At 42.7% G+C, this 14,318-nt stretch overlaps 1 protein-coding gene across 2 annotated transcripts in view; it reads left to right on the forward strand.

Annotated features, from left to right (window-relative positions):
• The first annotated feature begins 1,571 nt into the window (after nucleotides 1–1,571).
• Nucleotides 1,572–14,318, forward strand: part of kirrel3b (kirre like nephrin family adhesion molecule 3b) — a 160,993-nt gene continuing 148,246 nt past the window's right edge. For both annotated transcript variants that reach the window (XM_080460468.1, XM_080460469.1), the window contains exons 1-2: nucleotides 1,572–1,919; nucleotides 2,061–2,128. In XM_080460468.1, the coding sequence (XP_080316594.1) occupies nucleotides 2,086–2,128 (43 nt within the window). In that variant the 5' untranslated portion in view covers nucleotides 1,572–1,919; nucleotides 2,061–2,085. The remainder of the gene's footprint in view (nucleotides 1,920–2,060; nucleotides 2,129–14,318) is intronic.

Raw genomic sequence — 14,318 nt, forward strand, 5'->3', positions numbered from 1 at the left:
GTATATAAAGATATAATATGTTTGTCCACTGAGCTCTGAATCCAGTCGGAGGATTCATCTGCTGTGAAATCTGGTAAAGCACGAGTGGGTGGTGGGCTGATAGTTTCTCTGTGCAGTAGCACTGACAGGGGGGATGCAATGTTTCAGCGGGAAAGGAGTGATCCCAGAATTGGAGCCATGTAGACATTTCACCAAATAACCAAATATATTGTAGTTTGACTGGTAGAAATTCTGAGAATCAGCTAAATATATATATATATATATATATATATATATATATATAGATATTTTTTATTTTTTTTCCCCCCCACTGTGGATCACAAATGACACTTTTATTAAAACGCTTCCATTCTTTGTGGAGATCTCTAGATGCAGTTTGATCCCGTCACTGAGCTCAACATGTCTGATGTGACGATTGTGTTGCGTTTTAAATTGTATGTTTAGTGTGACAGATCATCTCAATCCAGGCCAAAATCAACTCGATATCATTAAGAGAAGTTGGAACCGCTTCTTTACTTTTTTTTTTTTCTTTCTTTCTTACTTTTTGGTCATCTATATTCATCAGTGTTAATAATTATTATTTTATGCTTTATTAGTTACTATTAGTGACTGCCAAAAGTAGTGGGATTATAGTATTGTATTAATAAGGCTTAATTCGTTGCACTGTCACTGACATATATTTGTTGCATAATTATGTGTGGCAAAACAAACAAGATTCTTAATTAAAAGAAGAGATTGTTGAAAGAGTTAAACTAAACAAACACAAAAAAAAATAAAAAATCCCTGGAAAATGGATTATATTTACCACATAAAAAAAAAAAGAAATTGCTAATTCATCTTCAGTAGTTTAATTGACAGTCAACAGTTTACAGCACATTATGTCTAATAGTACAAAACAAAGGTTGTTTGATTGTTTTATTTTATTTTTAACCTGGTCTGAAATTTGAGAGAAAAAAGCTTTCTTATAAATATTTAACTATCATAACCAGGAAAAGTTGTTTGTAAGCAGGCAGTGCATTTGAGCATGTTACGTCTTGCATCACAGCTCCTCGAGTGAGTGACTGAATGAATACAATTCCCCTCTAATAACAATTGCGTACTAATGAATGCCACTGCTTTTGCTCTTGCATGCTAATGTGGGCTTTATCCAATCCCTGCAAAGACTCCCGGATTCCAAACAGTTCCATCCAGCGAAACCCACAAAAAAAAAGGCATAGATCTTAACCAGGAGGAGGGGGTGGAACTGCACCTTTTTTTTTTTTTCTTTTTTTAAACTTTCTCTCTTGCTTTTTTTTGTTTTGTTTTGTTTTGTTTTGTTTGAGGATGTCCGTGTTATTTGGAGCTATAGAGGTCTCGCTCCTATTCTCATTCTAATTGGCGCTGCACCCTCTCGGTTTTCTCCCACGGCAGCTCTCGTTCCCAGAGTGAGGACCCCAGCCTCCCAGCCTCACACTCATCCACAGCCACCCAGACAGGCGGAGAGAAAGAGAGGGAGAGAGAGAGACAGAGAGATGGAGGGAGGGAGGAGTCTGGATGTGGAGTCCTCTCCCCTGACTGTGTGTCTGCTGCGTGAGTGGTGGAGCAAGAGAGAGAGAGAGAGAGAGAGAGAGGAGGAGGAGGGGGGAAGCAAGTGAGGGGCTGAAGGCGCCGAGAATGGATGGGCAATGAGAAGCGGTGCGAGCGGGCGAGCGAGTGAGAGAGAGAGCGAAAGAGAGAGCGTGTGTATTCTCAGAATCAGCAGCAAAGACACAGAAAGTCTACGTGCTCACATCACCAAGAGGCGCAGCTGACAACCCGGCTACTCCTGAAGAGTGACACAGAGAGAGGGAGGAAAAGACCCAGAGAGAGAGAGAGAGAAAGAAGAAGAAGAAGACTAATCAGAAAAGGAGAGGGACGGAAGACAGACAGCCTTTCCACCGGTAAAAGGAGACACCACTGAGGGACTGTAGCATCACCCCCCCCCCCCCCCCTCCAAGCAGCACAGAGGAGCACTGTCTCCTCTCGTGCATGTGTTTGTGCCTGCCAACTTCAATTTCACACTCGCCTACTGTTTTTCGTAGGTTTTGTCCTCTCCACTACCCAGTCATGATCCCTTGGGTCCTTCTGCTCCTGTGGATCTCCGGACATGGTAAGTTTTTTCTAGATCAAGTTGCAATTTTCCCATCGTCTCTGTGACTTGCTGGCTGGGGACTGTGTTTCTGAATCCATCTCTTGCGGTGACATCTGAGCTCGTGCTACCATCTGTGTTTTTAACTGCTTCTAATATAGCTCTCCCATGTGCGCTGTGATGTCTGATGCGGGAGAGGATGGGAGGCGAAAGTCGGCGCAGCCGTCTTAAGGTTGCAGCCAACACTTAAAGCCTCCACTTTCTTTTTATATTGCTCAGTTTTTTTTATTTTTTTATTTGTTTCTCTGTCAGTAGTTTTGTCATAGCATCAGACCAGACAAGTTAATTACTTCCTATGCGGGCTTGACATTCCTGTCACACACGCTGACACACACAAACAAAGCCCTTTAACCCCGGCCCGGTCAAGTCAAGCGTTCACTCCTGAGTCACATTGTTTTGAACTGACAGCCCTTTCCCATTGAGCCAAGCCACGGGAGGGGAGGGAGAGGGAGGGGGGCGGGGGGGGGGCGTCTCGTCCGAACAATACAGGGAGAAAAAGTTAACCGTAAAGTGCTTCTAAAGGTAGACTCATGAATACAGCTTGGCAACTTCAGCCCTTTGGACAGTATCTGCAGTTGTTATTTTCATTCTTAGACATGCGGTTTGTGGACAGAATGAGGACGGATTAGCCGTTTCCCCCGCTTGCCACCAGGTGGTTGTCTTTGGAAAACAATAGAAGTGAGTTAAAGGACAGCAAAACTTGTCGGTGCGACCAACGGACGCGCGGAGGGCTGGTTCAGGCAGTGACTGTTTGTGAGTTTGCGGCAGCATGCCCGGCCCACCGCGTGCAGCCTGCTTCATGCTCTGCAGGGTCAGTGACATGGTGGACCCCTATGCTCTAAGTTTGACCCCATCGTGCTTGACTACATTCCAAGGAAGGCACTGACTGGCTGAATGAATACGTGCGTGTTTTTCTGCTCACGTTTTGTGTCACTGCACTCTTTACCCAGGGGATGTCGTAATCATTTGTTGATGAGCGGCGCAGCGAAGGCAAAACGTCTGTTTTAAACTGATATATCTGTTGACATATTTGTAAACTGACAGCTTAAAGTTGATGTTAAGCTGCGGGAACGTATGACGGCAAAGGCTTTTTAAAGCAATGAATGCAGCTGTGGATTTGGAGTTTCTGAACAAGGCAACAACAGTGATGAAACATTTAAATTGCTGATGTTTTTATGGGTTTTTTAATGGAGAGAGAATAGAAAATAAAAATAGAAAAACCTTGAAAATGCGTAGTAACGCTTATATCTCTACCAGTATACCTCTTTGGTTTGCTTTAGTCTGTGTGGATGTCTTTACTTCCTTGTGACTGCATGAGGTAGGGTGCACAGAGCTCTGTGTAAGTTGAGACATTGAGTGGACGGAGTCTGGGCAATGAAAACTCTTCCCCTCGCTCTCTCTCTCTCTCTCTCTCTCTCTCTCTCTCTCTCTCTCTCTCTCTCTCTCTCTCTCTCTCTCTCTCTCTCTCTCCCTCTCGCTCTGTGTGTTTTATTACAGGACAATTACAGTACATCAAACACAGAGCAGCACAGGCTACTGTTCCTGATGTTCCCGCTTTGCTGTTTCCCTGATTTCACTGTCAAGCCTTTCTGGACCATCTGTGCTTGCTATGATTCAGAAATGCATCTTTGTCATCAGTTTCTTCTTTTCCTGCTCCGTTAAGCGTCTGCTCAGTTTTCGATCCACAGCTGACTTCTCACGGTGTCGACGCTTTAACATGTTTCCATTTCTTGCAAAGGAGAGTGTGGGTAACGTCACACAGCCACAACACACTTCGAAGTGAACCTTTGAGGTTTATTGATACTCGGCACACTGTGCTTTTAGATTTGTTTGTTCTTTAACCACCTACATTTTCATTTCCATATGATCACAGATTTATCCTCACTTCTGGGAACAGCCAAGGCCATATCTCATATAGTACCAAATGGAATGAGGCTATTGCTACACTGAAATGAGATGTGATTGCTGCGCATTTCAGCACAGTTGGTTTCCACCATAATATAAAATGCCGCTTCCCCTGCCAGGTAAACGGGGGATAACAACCTTCCTTGTTTTTGCATTCCTCTAGGGGGGGGGGGGGGGGGGCGAAAAAAGTGCTTCCCTAAAGCGCACTGTTGTTGTACAAATTACGGCTCTGTTTATATGTCGAGCCGATGTCAGCAGAAAGCTGCGGAAAACAATCTTGTTTTTATGAACAGGGGGACAGAGGGGAGCAGTGGCCATCACAGTCATGTACTTAGACGCGGCTATCCGGTGAGACCGCGAGAGAGAAAAGAGTGCGAAAATGAGACAATGAGCGGGAGAGGGAGAAAAGCGGAGGGAAGCGTCGGTCCAAACGCAGAGGCACTAAGCAGTTGTTTTGTCTCTCAACTTTGAAGAATAAATGGTCTGGAGCTGGGGAGACAGCGAGGGAGGGTAAGGAGAGGAAGAGCACTTGTGTGCTGCTGCTGCTGCTCCGTCCCGACTGTGGTGTTATCGCATCTCGGACACCTTTTCTTTAGCTGTCACCTCTCCAGCGAGTGACAGATGACACATGCCCGGTCAGGAGGATCTGGGAGACAGTCTCCTGGAGCAAAGTCAACCTCGGGCCAAACGTGTCCAGGACCTCGTTTTGCTTTCTCACAGCACCTCCTCACTGTTTCTCCTCCCATCCAATCTACAGGCTGTCTAACACCTCTCAGGGTTCCTCACCTGCTCCTTCATTTCACTCCTACTGTTCGGAGCAGTTCTCTCTTCTCTTCAATATCCATGCCATATTTTGGGGGGAATAAATTGTCTTGTGAGAGGGTGATTGAGTACCCAGCTTATAATGGATGGAACATGTGATAGCATAATGTCACAATGGCGGAGTGGCAGTTTAAGAATAGTCTTGTGCTGGATGTGTGAGACTTTGAAGGGAATGTGCTCGGGAAAAAAAATCACATGTTGTCAGTGATAAGTGTACAGTCCCTTTCTCCTTTTCTCTCCCTTGTGTGTGTGTGTCTGCCTCTTTTATTTTTAATCAGTTTTTCTCTCTCTGAGTGACACCGCGTGAAATTAGTAACCAAACTGTCAGTGCAAATTGTTTCGTTTGGGCTACTACCGCTCATGACAGTTTCTCCCCACTAGGGGCAGCGCTGCAGCATGGGAATGAAATCCCAATCTTCTTAAAATCTCCTGCCTCATCCCCCTCCTTTCCTCTCGCTCTCTCAGTCACCATCATTATCTCCCACCCCCTCATATATCTCACGTCAGAACTCCTGATTTTGCCACCCAGCCAGACTAAGCTCTTCCTTAGTCCTGGAAAGCATGTCTTAGTACCCCCAACAGCCTCTATTTCATTTACTGCTGTCTATTAACTGCTGTCTGACGACTCTAAATCCGCTTTTCATGGACGGCAGGCTTTGATACATATTTCTCAACCAAAGTATAATTAAATGTCTTTCCAATGTCATGTTTGGATGTGTGGATTTTTTATAGACGAAGAAATCATTCTCGCTTCTCCAAAGGAGTGGAAAGAAGGGAAGAAATACAGCCCATTACACTGCGCAATACAACTCAAACAGAAATACCAATTTCCAGCCTCATTATTATGAATGGTTATTTGTAAGCAAGATATACTGCTGTCTAATGCATGGATTATGACTATAATAACTCAGCAGTAATTAATTGATTCATCCCCATCCTGTTGAAATGCTGAAGCCGATATACATTTTTTTTCCCGACATGTTGTCACAAGCTTTACTTGTGTGTGTGTTGTCCGTTTAATGCAAATAATGTTAATACCAACTACAGATTAGTCTAAATTAGTTGTGAGTATCGACTGTGTGCTTAACCAAATATGAGTGTGGTACAGACTATGTATTTATTTTAAGAAAGCGCCCTTGTCCTGGTCTTCTGACCTTCCCACTCACCATATGCCTAAGAGTCAGACAGTGAATGACGAGTGATGTCATTGGTTCATGATGGGTGGCACGCAGTTTGTTTTCTTGTTTGTGCTGCATGTCCCATCAAGGCTAGCCAGCTTAAGTCACCTCAGCCGCTGTGACCCCTGCTCATTTCTGTGCCACGATAGATTAAGCCCACTGTAATCCCTCAGAGCCGGGTGCCCTGACGGATATTTATGGTAATAAGTAAACATATGAATAAATAATCTAAGAGGCTTCCGCTGGTCAGCTGGAACTTGTAAGTCCCAGCGTTTGAAATGATAAAGATTTGTTATTTCTCGCATTTATGTTTTTCTTTTTAAATCAATATATTTACAAATTGACACATACAAACGGGATGTTATTTTAGTGACCGACCAGTTTGTTTGTTTTTTTTTTTTCTTTTTTTTTTTTTTCTTTCAGTTAACTACCAAATTTGAAATGCAGTATGTAAGTGAACGTCAGAGTTTGGATGAAGGCTTCAGCTCGGATGGAAATCTGTCAGGATTCAGGTCAGCCAAGGAGAGGAAAACGATTAGTTTTGAGTCTTCTTGGAAAACCAAGCGGTGATCGGCTTCCTCCCATGGCGTCAGTCTGCCTGTCAACAAAACCAAGCTGTTTACTGTCGGGGCTTCATTATTTATCCAGAAGACCCTTTTCCCAGCCTCTACAGTTTTCTTTAGCGCTAACCAATCAACCCATCTCCCTTCATCCCCCCCTTCTCTCTCTCTCTCTCTCTCTCTCTCTCTCTCTCTCTCTCTCTCTCTGAGACTCTGCTGTGAGTTCTCATTCCTCTGGGATGAATTTATCCAGATTGGAGCACTCAGCAAAAGGGCATTATCCCGGATTACATGTCTGTTGGGCGGCAGTGTTAAGCAATTCAACCAGATGCTGTTGCGATCACTGGGTCACCTGTGAAGTTGGAGTTAGCAGCTGCACCTCTCTCTTCAGCCGGGTATTGTCACCTCTCCAGCCATCTGAGGCTTTGGCTTGGGGACATAATAAGAATAATAGCAGAAGTTGGTAAAAAGAAAAAAAAAAAAAAAAGACTTAGATACGATGTTGTTTAATATAGTGAAGCCAGTGGAAGCCCTCCCTAACCCCAGGATTTTATTTGGTGACAGATTATGGGATGGATTAAGGGCCTCTAAATTGCAGTTTAATGCACAGGGAACAACAGGCTATGTTTTCTCGCTAAACCAAGTAAAGGCGGCTCCACGGGACTGTGTGTGTTTAGTTGTGGGGGATCATACTGTGTTATTTTTTTCCTTCGAGGGGACCGAACACTGGCACAGCTGGGCTGAAAGAAATATGTTGGTTTCAGCATGACTCTGTTTTTTTTTTTCTCTGCTAATCCAGTATCTTCCCAAAAGAGGTTTTTATGAAGGCTTTTTATTTATTTTTTTTCTTAGCTTACTTCTGGGGTCCGTGGCTGATTGTAGTGATATGACCGATGTAAGAGGTCAGTTCCAAATATGTAGCCACAACAAATTTGTTATTTTCTATTTGCCGTAGTACGTGGCAAATCAGAAGTATTACTATGATCTTTTTTTTTTTAACACATTTATAGGAACGGAATGGTCAGTCTGGGCGTGTGTTTTGTTTACAAGCTAAAAAAACAGAGTTAAAAGTTGTTGCATTTTCTCGCAAATACGGTTTTACAAGTTGTTATAGTTGATTCGTAGAGAGGTTAAGAAAAAGTGTTCACTCTATCTTGAAAACACATTAAACAGAAAGGTGTGCTTTGTCCATCTGTGTTTTATTTTTTTCTTCCCCGATCAATTACAATGCATATTGTTTACCATGCAGGGGCGATGTTTGTGAACTTAACTCAACATCTGTCTCCAAAATATATATATGAGAAAACAAGAACATGGGGTTATGCTGGTGAAAATATAAGATGTGAAAAACAAGTCAGGTGTAAAGCATTATCCATTGGAGCTGAGATATAATCAGTTTGAAAAATATGCTTATTCTGTTGCAGTCAGGGGAGTGAATAAACCATAACCTCAAAAATGAAGCCCGGTCATTGTAAAAAGTTGCATTCGTCATTACAATCCATTCATGTGGAATAGCATGAGGAAACAACTTCTTCAGAACGAGTTTGGAATAGGGGCGATGGGTCATTGGGGAAAATGTTATCAATATTATTAATAAGTTCACAATTTACATGCTGCAGCAATTACTTTTATGAATGTGCAACACGCTATCTATCAAAACTTCTCACTTCAGTACAAGTTCAATTTATGAGCTTGTTTTATCTATTCATGAGCATTACCTGTATTAACCTTGTCATTGTTAAAAAACACATTTGTATCCGTTGTTTTTTTTTTTAGATATTAACCACAACTGTTTCACAAATCATGAAAACCTCACAGAGCTCCTGAGATTGATAGTGACATCCATGCAATGTGAGGCATATGCTTGCATGTAAAAAACACTTTTGTATACGTTGACCGTTCTCCCAAAACATTCGGTCTCCTTTTTTGTATGTGATAGTGCTTTCTGTGCAGCGCCCCACGCAAACATGGCACAGGGCAGTCACGCAACCTGTCGGGTTTCTTGTCCGCATTTGTTAGTAAGCCAGCTGAGCAATGCATGAACATGACTGTGTTAGAAAATGAAACTTGAAGATGCTCGTGGTGCCTCAGCGCAGGAGGCACTTGAGGAATTGGGTCGCTGATCTGATAAGGATTTTCCCCTGTTTTGTTTCTGGGACAGACCAATATTACACTTGGAGGAACTTACCCAGCTCTCCTCGCTCTTGTTTAGTCCGAATCTCTGTCTCTGTTTCTACCAGTTCGAACTCTCTCGTGCCAAGGATTCATAACAATGGCCTTGGGGAAAAAGATTTTCATACTGGACACTTCACATGGATTCTGTTTCTGTTTCTCTCTGTCTCTTTTTTTTTTTTCACTCTCTCTCTCTCTCTCTCTCTCTATGCATAAAAGCATGTGTGGTGTCTTTGCACTTCTACTGAGCCCCTACAATTACAACTACAAGCCTTGAATGGCAATATAAATGCAAATCAGCCTTTTAACGTGTACAAGCGAATGCTGAGGAGGGAGAAGCGTCTCACCTGTGGGTGAATGTGAATGCGTCTCCGTCTGCCATCGCCACTGCTGTGCATGTTTTAAAAAGTGACAATTGATGGTATGTACAGTACCTCCATTTATAAGCAAACCTCAGGCTGTTGTATGTGCCTGGACTCCAATATAATAAAGAATACCCATGGGAACAGTTGTAAAACATTATTGTATGGGACAGTCTCACGTAGTGATGTGCCTCTGGCACTACCTCCCTACTTGTGTGCTTGCATTTTAGTAGATACATCCAAGTTGTGCTCAGCATTGCTAAATGGAACTGCTCAGTAGCTTCCCATTTATTAAATGGATAGGAAAACAGCTCTCTCTATGGTACCAGACACCAGTGGTGAGAGGCATGGCATTTTGAAAGGGTATTTGATCTGGCACTGATACCAAAAGATGTTTTATTCAGCGAAGCACATCTGACACAATAGCAGCACAAACTTGCTCTTGATCCAAGCCAAACTTTTGAAATCGGCCAAGGGGGGGGGGGGGGGGGGGGGGGTGCAACCAAGAGAATGAAACACGTCTAAAGCTGCCACCCTCCCCCGTGCTAACTTCCATACACCATGTAGATGGGCATGGGCTTTTTTTTTTTTTTTTCCTTCTTCTTTTCTTTCTCAGCAGATGCCAAACGGGACTTTCAGCCACCTGCCTGTCTCACTAAGACAATTAAGCAATTGGGAAGAAAGGGCCATTCATGAGTGGGGATCGAACTGTTAGCAGTGGAGCCTGAAAATGTCATGCACACCACCCCTCCCCCTCAATACTCTTTCGGAGCCCCCGATGTTGGCACCGTGCCAACTTCTTTCATTCGTATTTGTCTATTTGTTGTTGGGAAAGCAGGAGCATTTGACACCATGTCTTCATTCACACTGGGCTCTTGGTATGCGCGGTGATAAAGAATCCCTCTATTGGTCTCCAGGCGAATGGAGTGCGAGGCCTGTGGTTCCATGTCATTATAACTGTTTACGAGGCAAAGCTTCATCTGAGAGAACCATTGCGCACACACACACACACACACACACACACACACACACACACACACACACACACACACACACACACACACACACACACACACACACACACAGTATTGGTAGATTACATCACATGCTAAATGTAGGTTTAATGTGATCCTCAAACATTTATATATCCTAATATAAGAAAATAGCCATATTGATTGTAGGCCTCTATCTACATCTGATGTTTCTTTGAAACGGTTCTTGTGGGATTCACATTTACTACGTGGCCTATTTCTGAATGCAGTAATACTTTGGTGTCACAGGCGGGTATCAGCTAAAGGCAATGGGTATATATTTTTCACTACTCTGCCACAGTATACCTTTCAAACTGCCACAACCTCTTCTTTCTGAAATCTTTTCTTCATTAGTAAGACTCCACGAGTGGCTGTTGGGAAGCTGACAAAGTAAACAAAGGAAATTTAACTATAATTAATATTTTAGTGGCCACTCCAATATTCACTTTGCTGATTCAGGAGTTGAAGAGCTCTTGTCACACTCAGATTTTTATTTTATTTTATAAAGTGCAATTTAATATTGTGGAGGCTGGCCTGGGCAATGAAAAAAATGCTAATGCACATCGGGGAGTTTAAATGATTTGCTATCCTTTCAAATCTGTTGGCAGGGGTTTCAATCTGGCTGGCATCCTGGGGGAATTCGCAGTGGTCATTGCTCAATCCCTGGGGGACATTAGAGCAAATCACAAAGGAGCAGAGAAGTCATTTCAGTTTTCCACTTTCCTTTGGCCACTGCCCAATGCTAAATGGCAGAGAACTGGCTCATAGTACTGGGAAGGGCAAACTCCTTGTGTCTCTCCGTATCTAACCTTTTAAACCTGATTTAATCAAATCAAAATACCACGGTGCAGAGACATCCGAGACGACCTGAAGACAAACAGTTGAAGAGGAACCCGAAGGCCTTGGGGTGCTCCATGGGCAAGGCCATCCATTACTTCCTGTGCAACTAAGAGCATAGGGACACTGAAAATGCCTGCGGTGCATGATGATGAACAGACTCCACATCAGAGATTGGATTAGAGTGGCAAGGGAGAGAGCCCTAAAAGCCATGCCAGTTTATTGAAGCCTTATCGAAAGCGATAATGTTACTACAGAAACACCCATGTAGTGACGGATGAGTAGACCATGTAAAGAATGGACTTCAGGCAACGATTGGTATAGTAAATAGATGAAGTCATCCTTGATCATTAAAACAGCAGGAAGCCAGTATGGAGGGTCTCTAGAGTTGTATGACCCTCCCAGAAAGTTGAGGGTGCTAATATCCTCAAAAAATAGGCCAATGTCTCTGATGTAACCGCGATCATTGCAAAGCACAGCTGGCAACATGTCAGATCAGACTGACATGCTTAATTTCGCAATTTTATTACTACCACACTATGCCTCTGCTCGATTAGCCATGTAGCATTAGCGTGATTTACCTTTGTCTGTGTGTGTGTGTGTGTGTGTGTGTGTGTGTGTGTGTGTGTGTGTGTGTGTGTGTGTGTGTGTGTGTGTGTGTGTGTGTGTGTGTGTGTGTGTGTGTGTGTGTGTGTGTGTGTGTGTGTGTGTGTGTGTGTGCCATTAACCTCTGGGGTTGTCATCACAGCATCTTGTGGTTTCAAGTGGTGCAGTGCTCTGGATGACTACAACGTAGATCCCATTTCCTTTGTGCGACCCATTAGACATATGCAGCAGAATATTTGGGTTATTAAAAAACATCTGGTGAAAATTCCATGTGAAAAATATTTACTGAGAAAAATTTTCTGTATATATTATATATATATATATATATATATATATATATATATATATATATATGAGAGAACATTTGAATTTAACTTATTTGGGTGACTGCAAAGTGGCATTTAGATTAAAGTCTCATTATTATTCATTTTACCAGAATGGCTAGAGGATTTGCCGAAAGCCAATGTTATCTTAACAGTATATGGATGATAGCAATGACAACACATTCCCCAGTAAACAAGGATGTGTAGTGCTTAGGGGAGAAACCGAACAGGATAAAGAACAACAAAGACTACATTTTAAAAAGGGAGAAAAAAAAAGGAGCATAAATATATTAATCTCAAAAGAAAATGCATTTGTGTCAGAAATTAAAACATATCTGTGTCTGGCAGCCCTAATCCTAAATGCAAGTGCATTTGTTGTCTGAGTACAGTATTTGTGCATATGTGCAAGCAAGCACAAATGTGATTATTTTTCAGTTTGGTTGTATGCTAATTTCATTACTTGACATCGTTTGCCAATTTCACTGTAAACAGCTTTGGTTCTAGATTCTTCTCAATGTTTGTGTACGTTTGGCAGACTAGTGGAGTTCTTTGTGCGATAATTAATTGAAACGCTTGTTTACAATTTTTGAAAAATGCCCTTGGTTAACCCTCAAGCTTATGTTTGACTATGGTAGGGTTCGGGAGAGTCAATGCCCCTGTCCCTGTGCCTGTGTGACACTAGCACAGCAGGGCATTAAAAATGCAGCAGGGTATCTCAAGATGATCATGGCAACACACTGTGGGATGTTCAGATGTTCCGAGGTCTCACTAATCCCCCCTCCCCACACACACACACACACAACACCCCCACCCCGCCACCTGGGCATGAATGGTCCGCAAACTTTCCCCAGGTTATGACTTTAAATTATTAACAGCAATTTCATTAAAAAATGCAATTTGGTCAGAGCAGCTGTACAAACTCCAGTGCAGCCTCCACTGAAACATGGACAGACTATCTCATAAATTTATGCTGGATCCCTGCAGCCTGAAGAGTCTCCTCCAGATGGGTATGCTCCACACTGAGTGAAGAGTTAATGGTTTAGAGGTTGCTGTCAGTCTTCATACGAGTCTACCCGTAACTGTTTGATTTTTGTTTTACAATTTTTCTTCTGCGCAATGTGTGATGGGAGCACATATATCTGTATGTCATTTTTGAGCAGAAGCTTAAAAAAGAGGCTGGGGACCACAGGATTCAACAGGTACACACAACTACATTCAATTATCACTTTATAGAAATCAAACCTTTATTTTTAACCTTAATATAGAAATTTCACTATCTCTATATCCTGCATCTATATATTTTTTCAAACATAAAAAGAATGATATGCCAAGGATTAGTTGAAGGACAATCCTTAAAAGGGTGCCTCATGCAGGTCTGGGAATTGGTATTGCTGTTGTTTACTCCAAAGCAGACATCTCTTAGCTTCTCCCTCAGCTCGGATCCTTTTGATCATCACCTCCATATTGGATATAAAATGGAGAATGAACGGCACTGCAATACAAGTGACTTTTAGAGTTCTGTGACTCTTTGAAGACTGCCAAACAAGTGTCTTTTATCTCAAAAAACCAGCAGCTGCCATGTACAAAAGCAGAAAAAGGACAAAATGAGAGAGGAAAGCAGTATCCTGCGCTTGGAAATGAAAAAGTGGAGATTGTGGGGTCTCTTTGCCGTATCATTTCTTCTGAGGCCTCCCATGAGGCAAATGACAAGCATTTCAAACAGCGCTGATAGCCGGGCACCTGTCAAACAACTGGAGTTAAGACAGAATTGAGGGGAAAAAAGCGAAAAACTTGATTCAATTTACTAACCAAGTTATTCAATTTAGGAAAAGGTGTAATTTTATTTCTTTCCAATGAGTTTTGATTTGACAGACCAGAAACGTATGACTGCATGAATAAGCATCAACAGGTAATTTGGAATGTTTGCCGCCCTAATGTCTTGCAGCCTCCTATGTGGCAATATGCGTGCCACTCTCAGTGTTCAGGTGGCTTTTGGCTGCAGATACATTAAAGCAGTCATTTGATTCGAACAATAGCGGACCACAATTGAAACAAAAAGAGCTGATACTCCCACTTCCAGAATCTATTATTCCGGAATTAATGATGGAACAGGAGCAGTGGTATCCCCCCACCGAGACATGAACCAGATTTCAACCCATAGCTCCCTTGAGTTAAGGGCCAGCATCTCTCTGACAGGACATCTGGTCCCTGAGCATGGCCACCAGGGGGTCGATGTCGCCACCTTAATTGTAATGTTTCCCTCTTCCTCCCTGTGCAAAAACTAGGGCAGCTTTCCATAAAAGGAGCAGAGAAAAGGGGGAGCCAGTATTTGCTGGGCCGTGTCGGCATGCCACA

The sequence above is a fragment of the Lipophrys pholis genome (assembly GCF_963383615.2).
Source record: "Lipophrys pholis genome assembly, chromosome: 3".
Taxonomy (NCBI): domain Eukaryota; kingdom Metazoa; phylum Chordata; class Actinopteri; order Blenniiformes; family Blenniidae; genus Lipophrys; species Lipophrys pholis.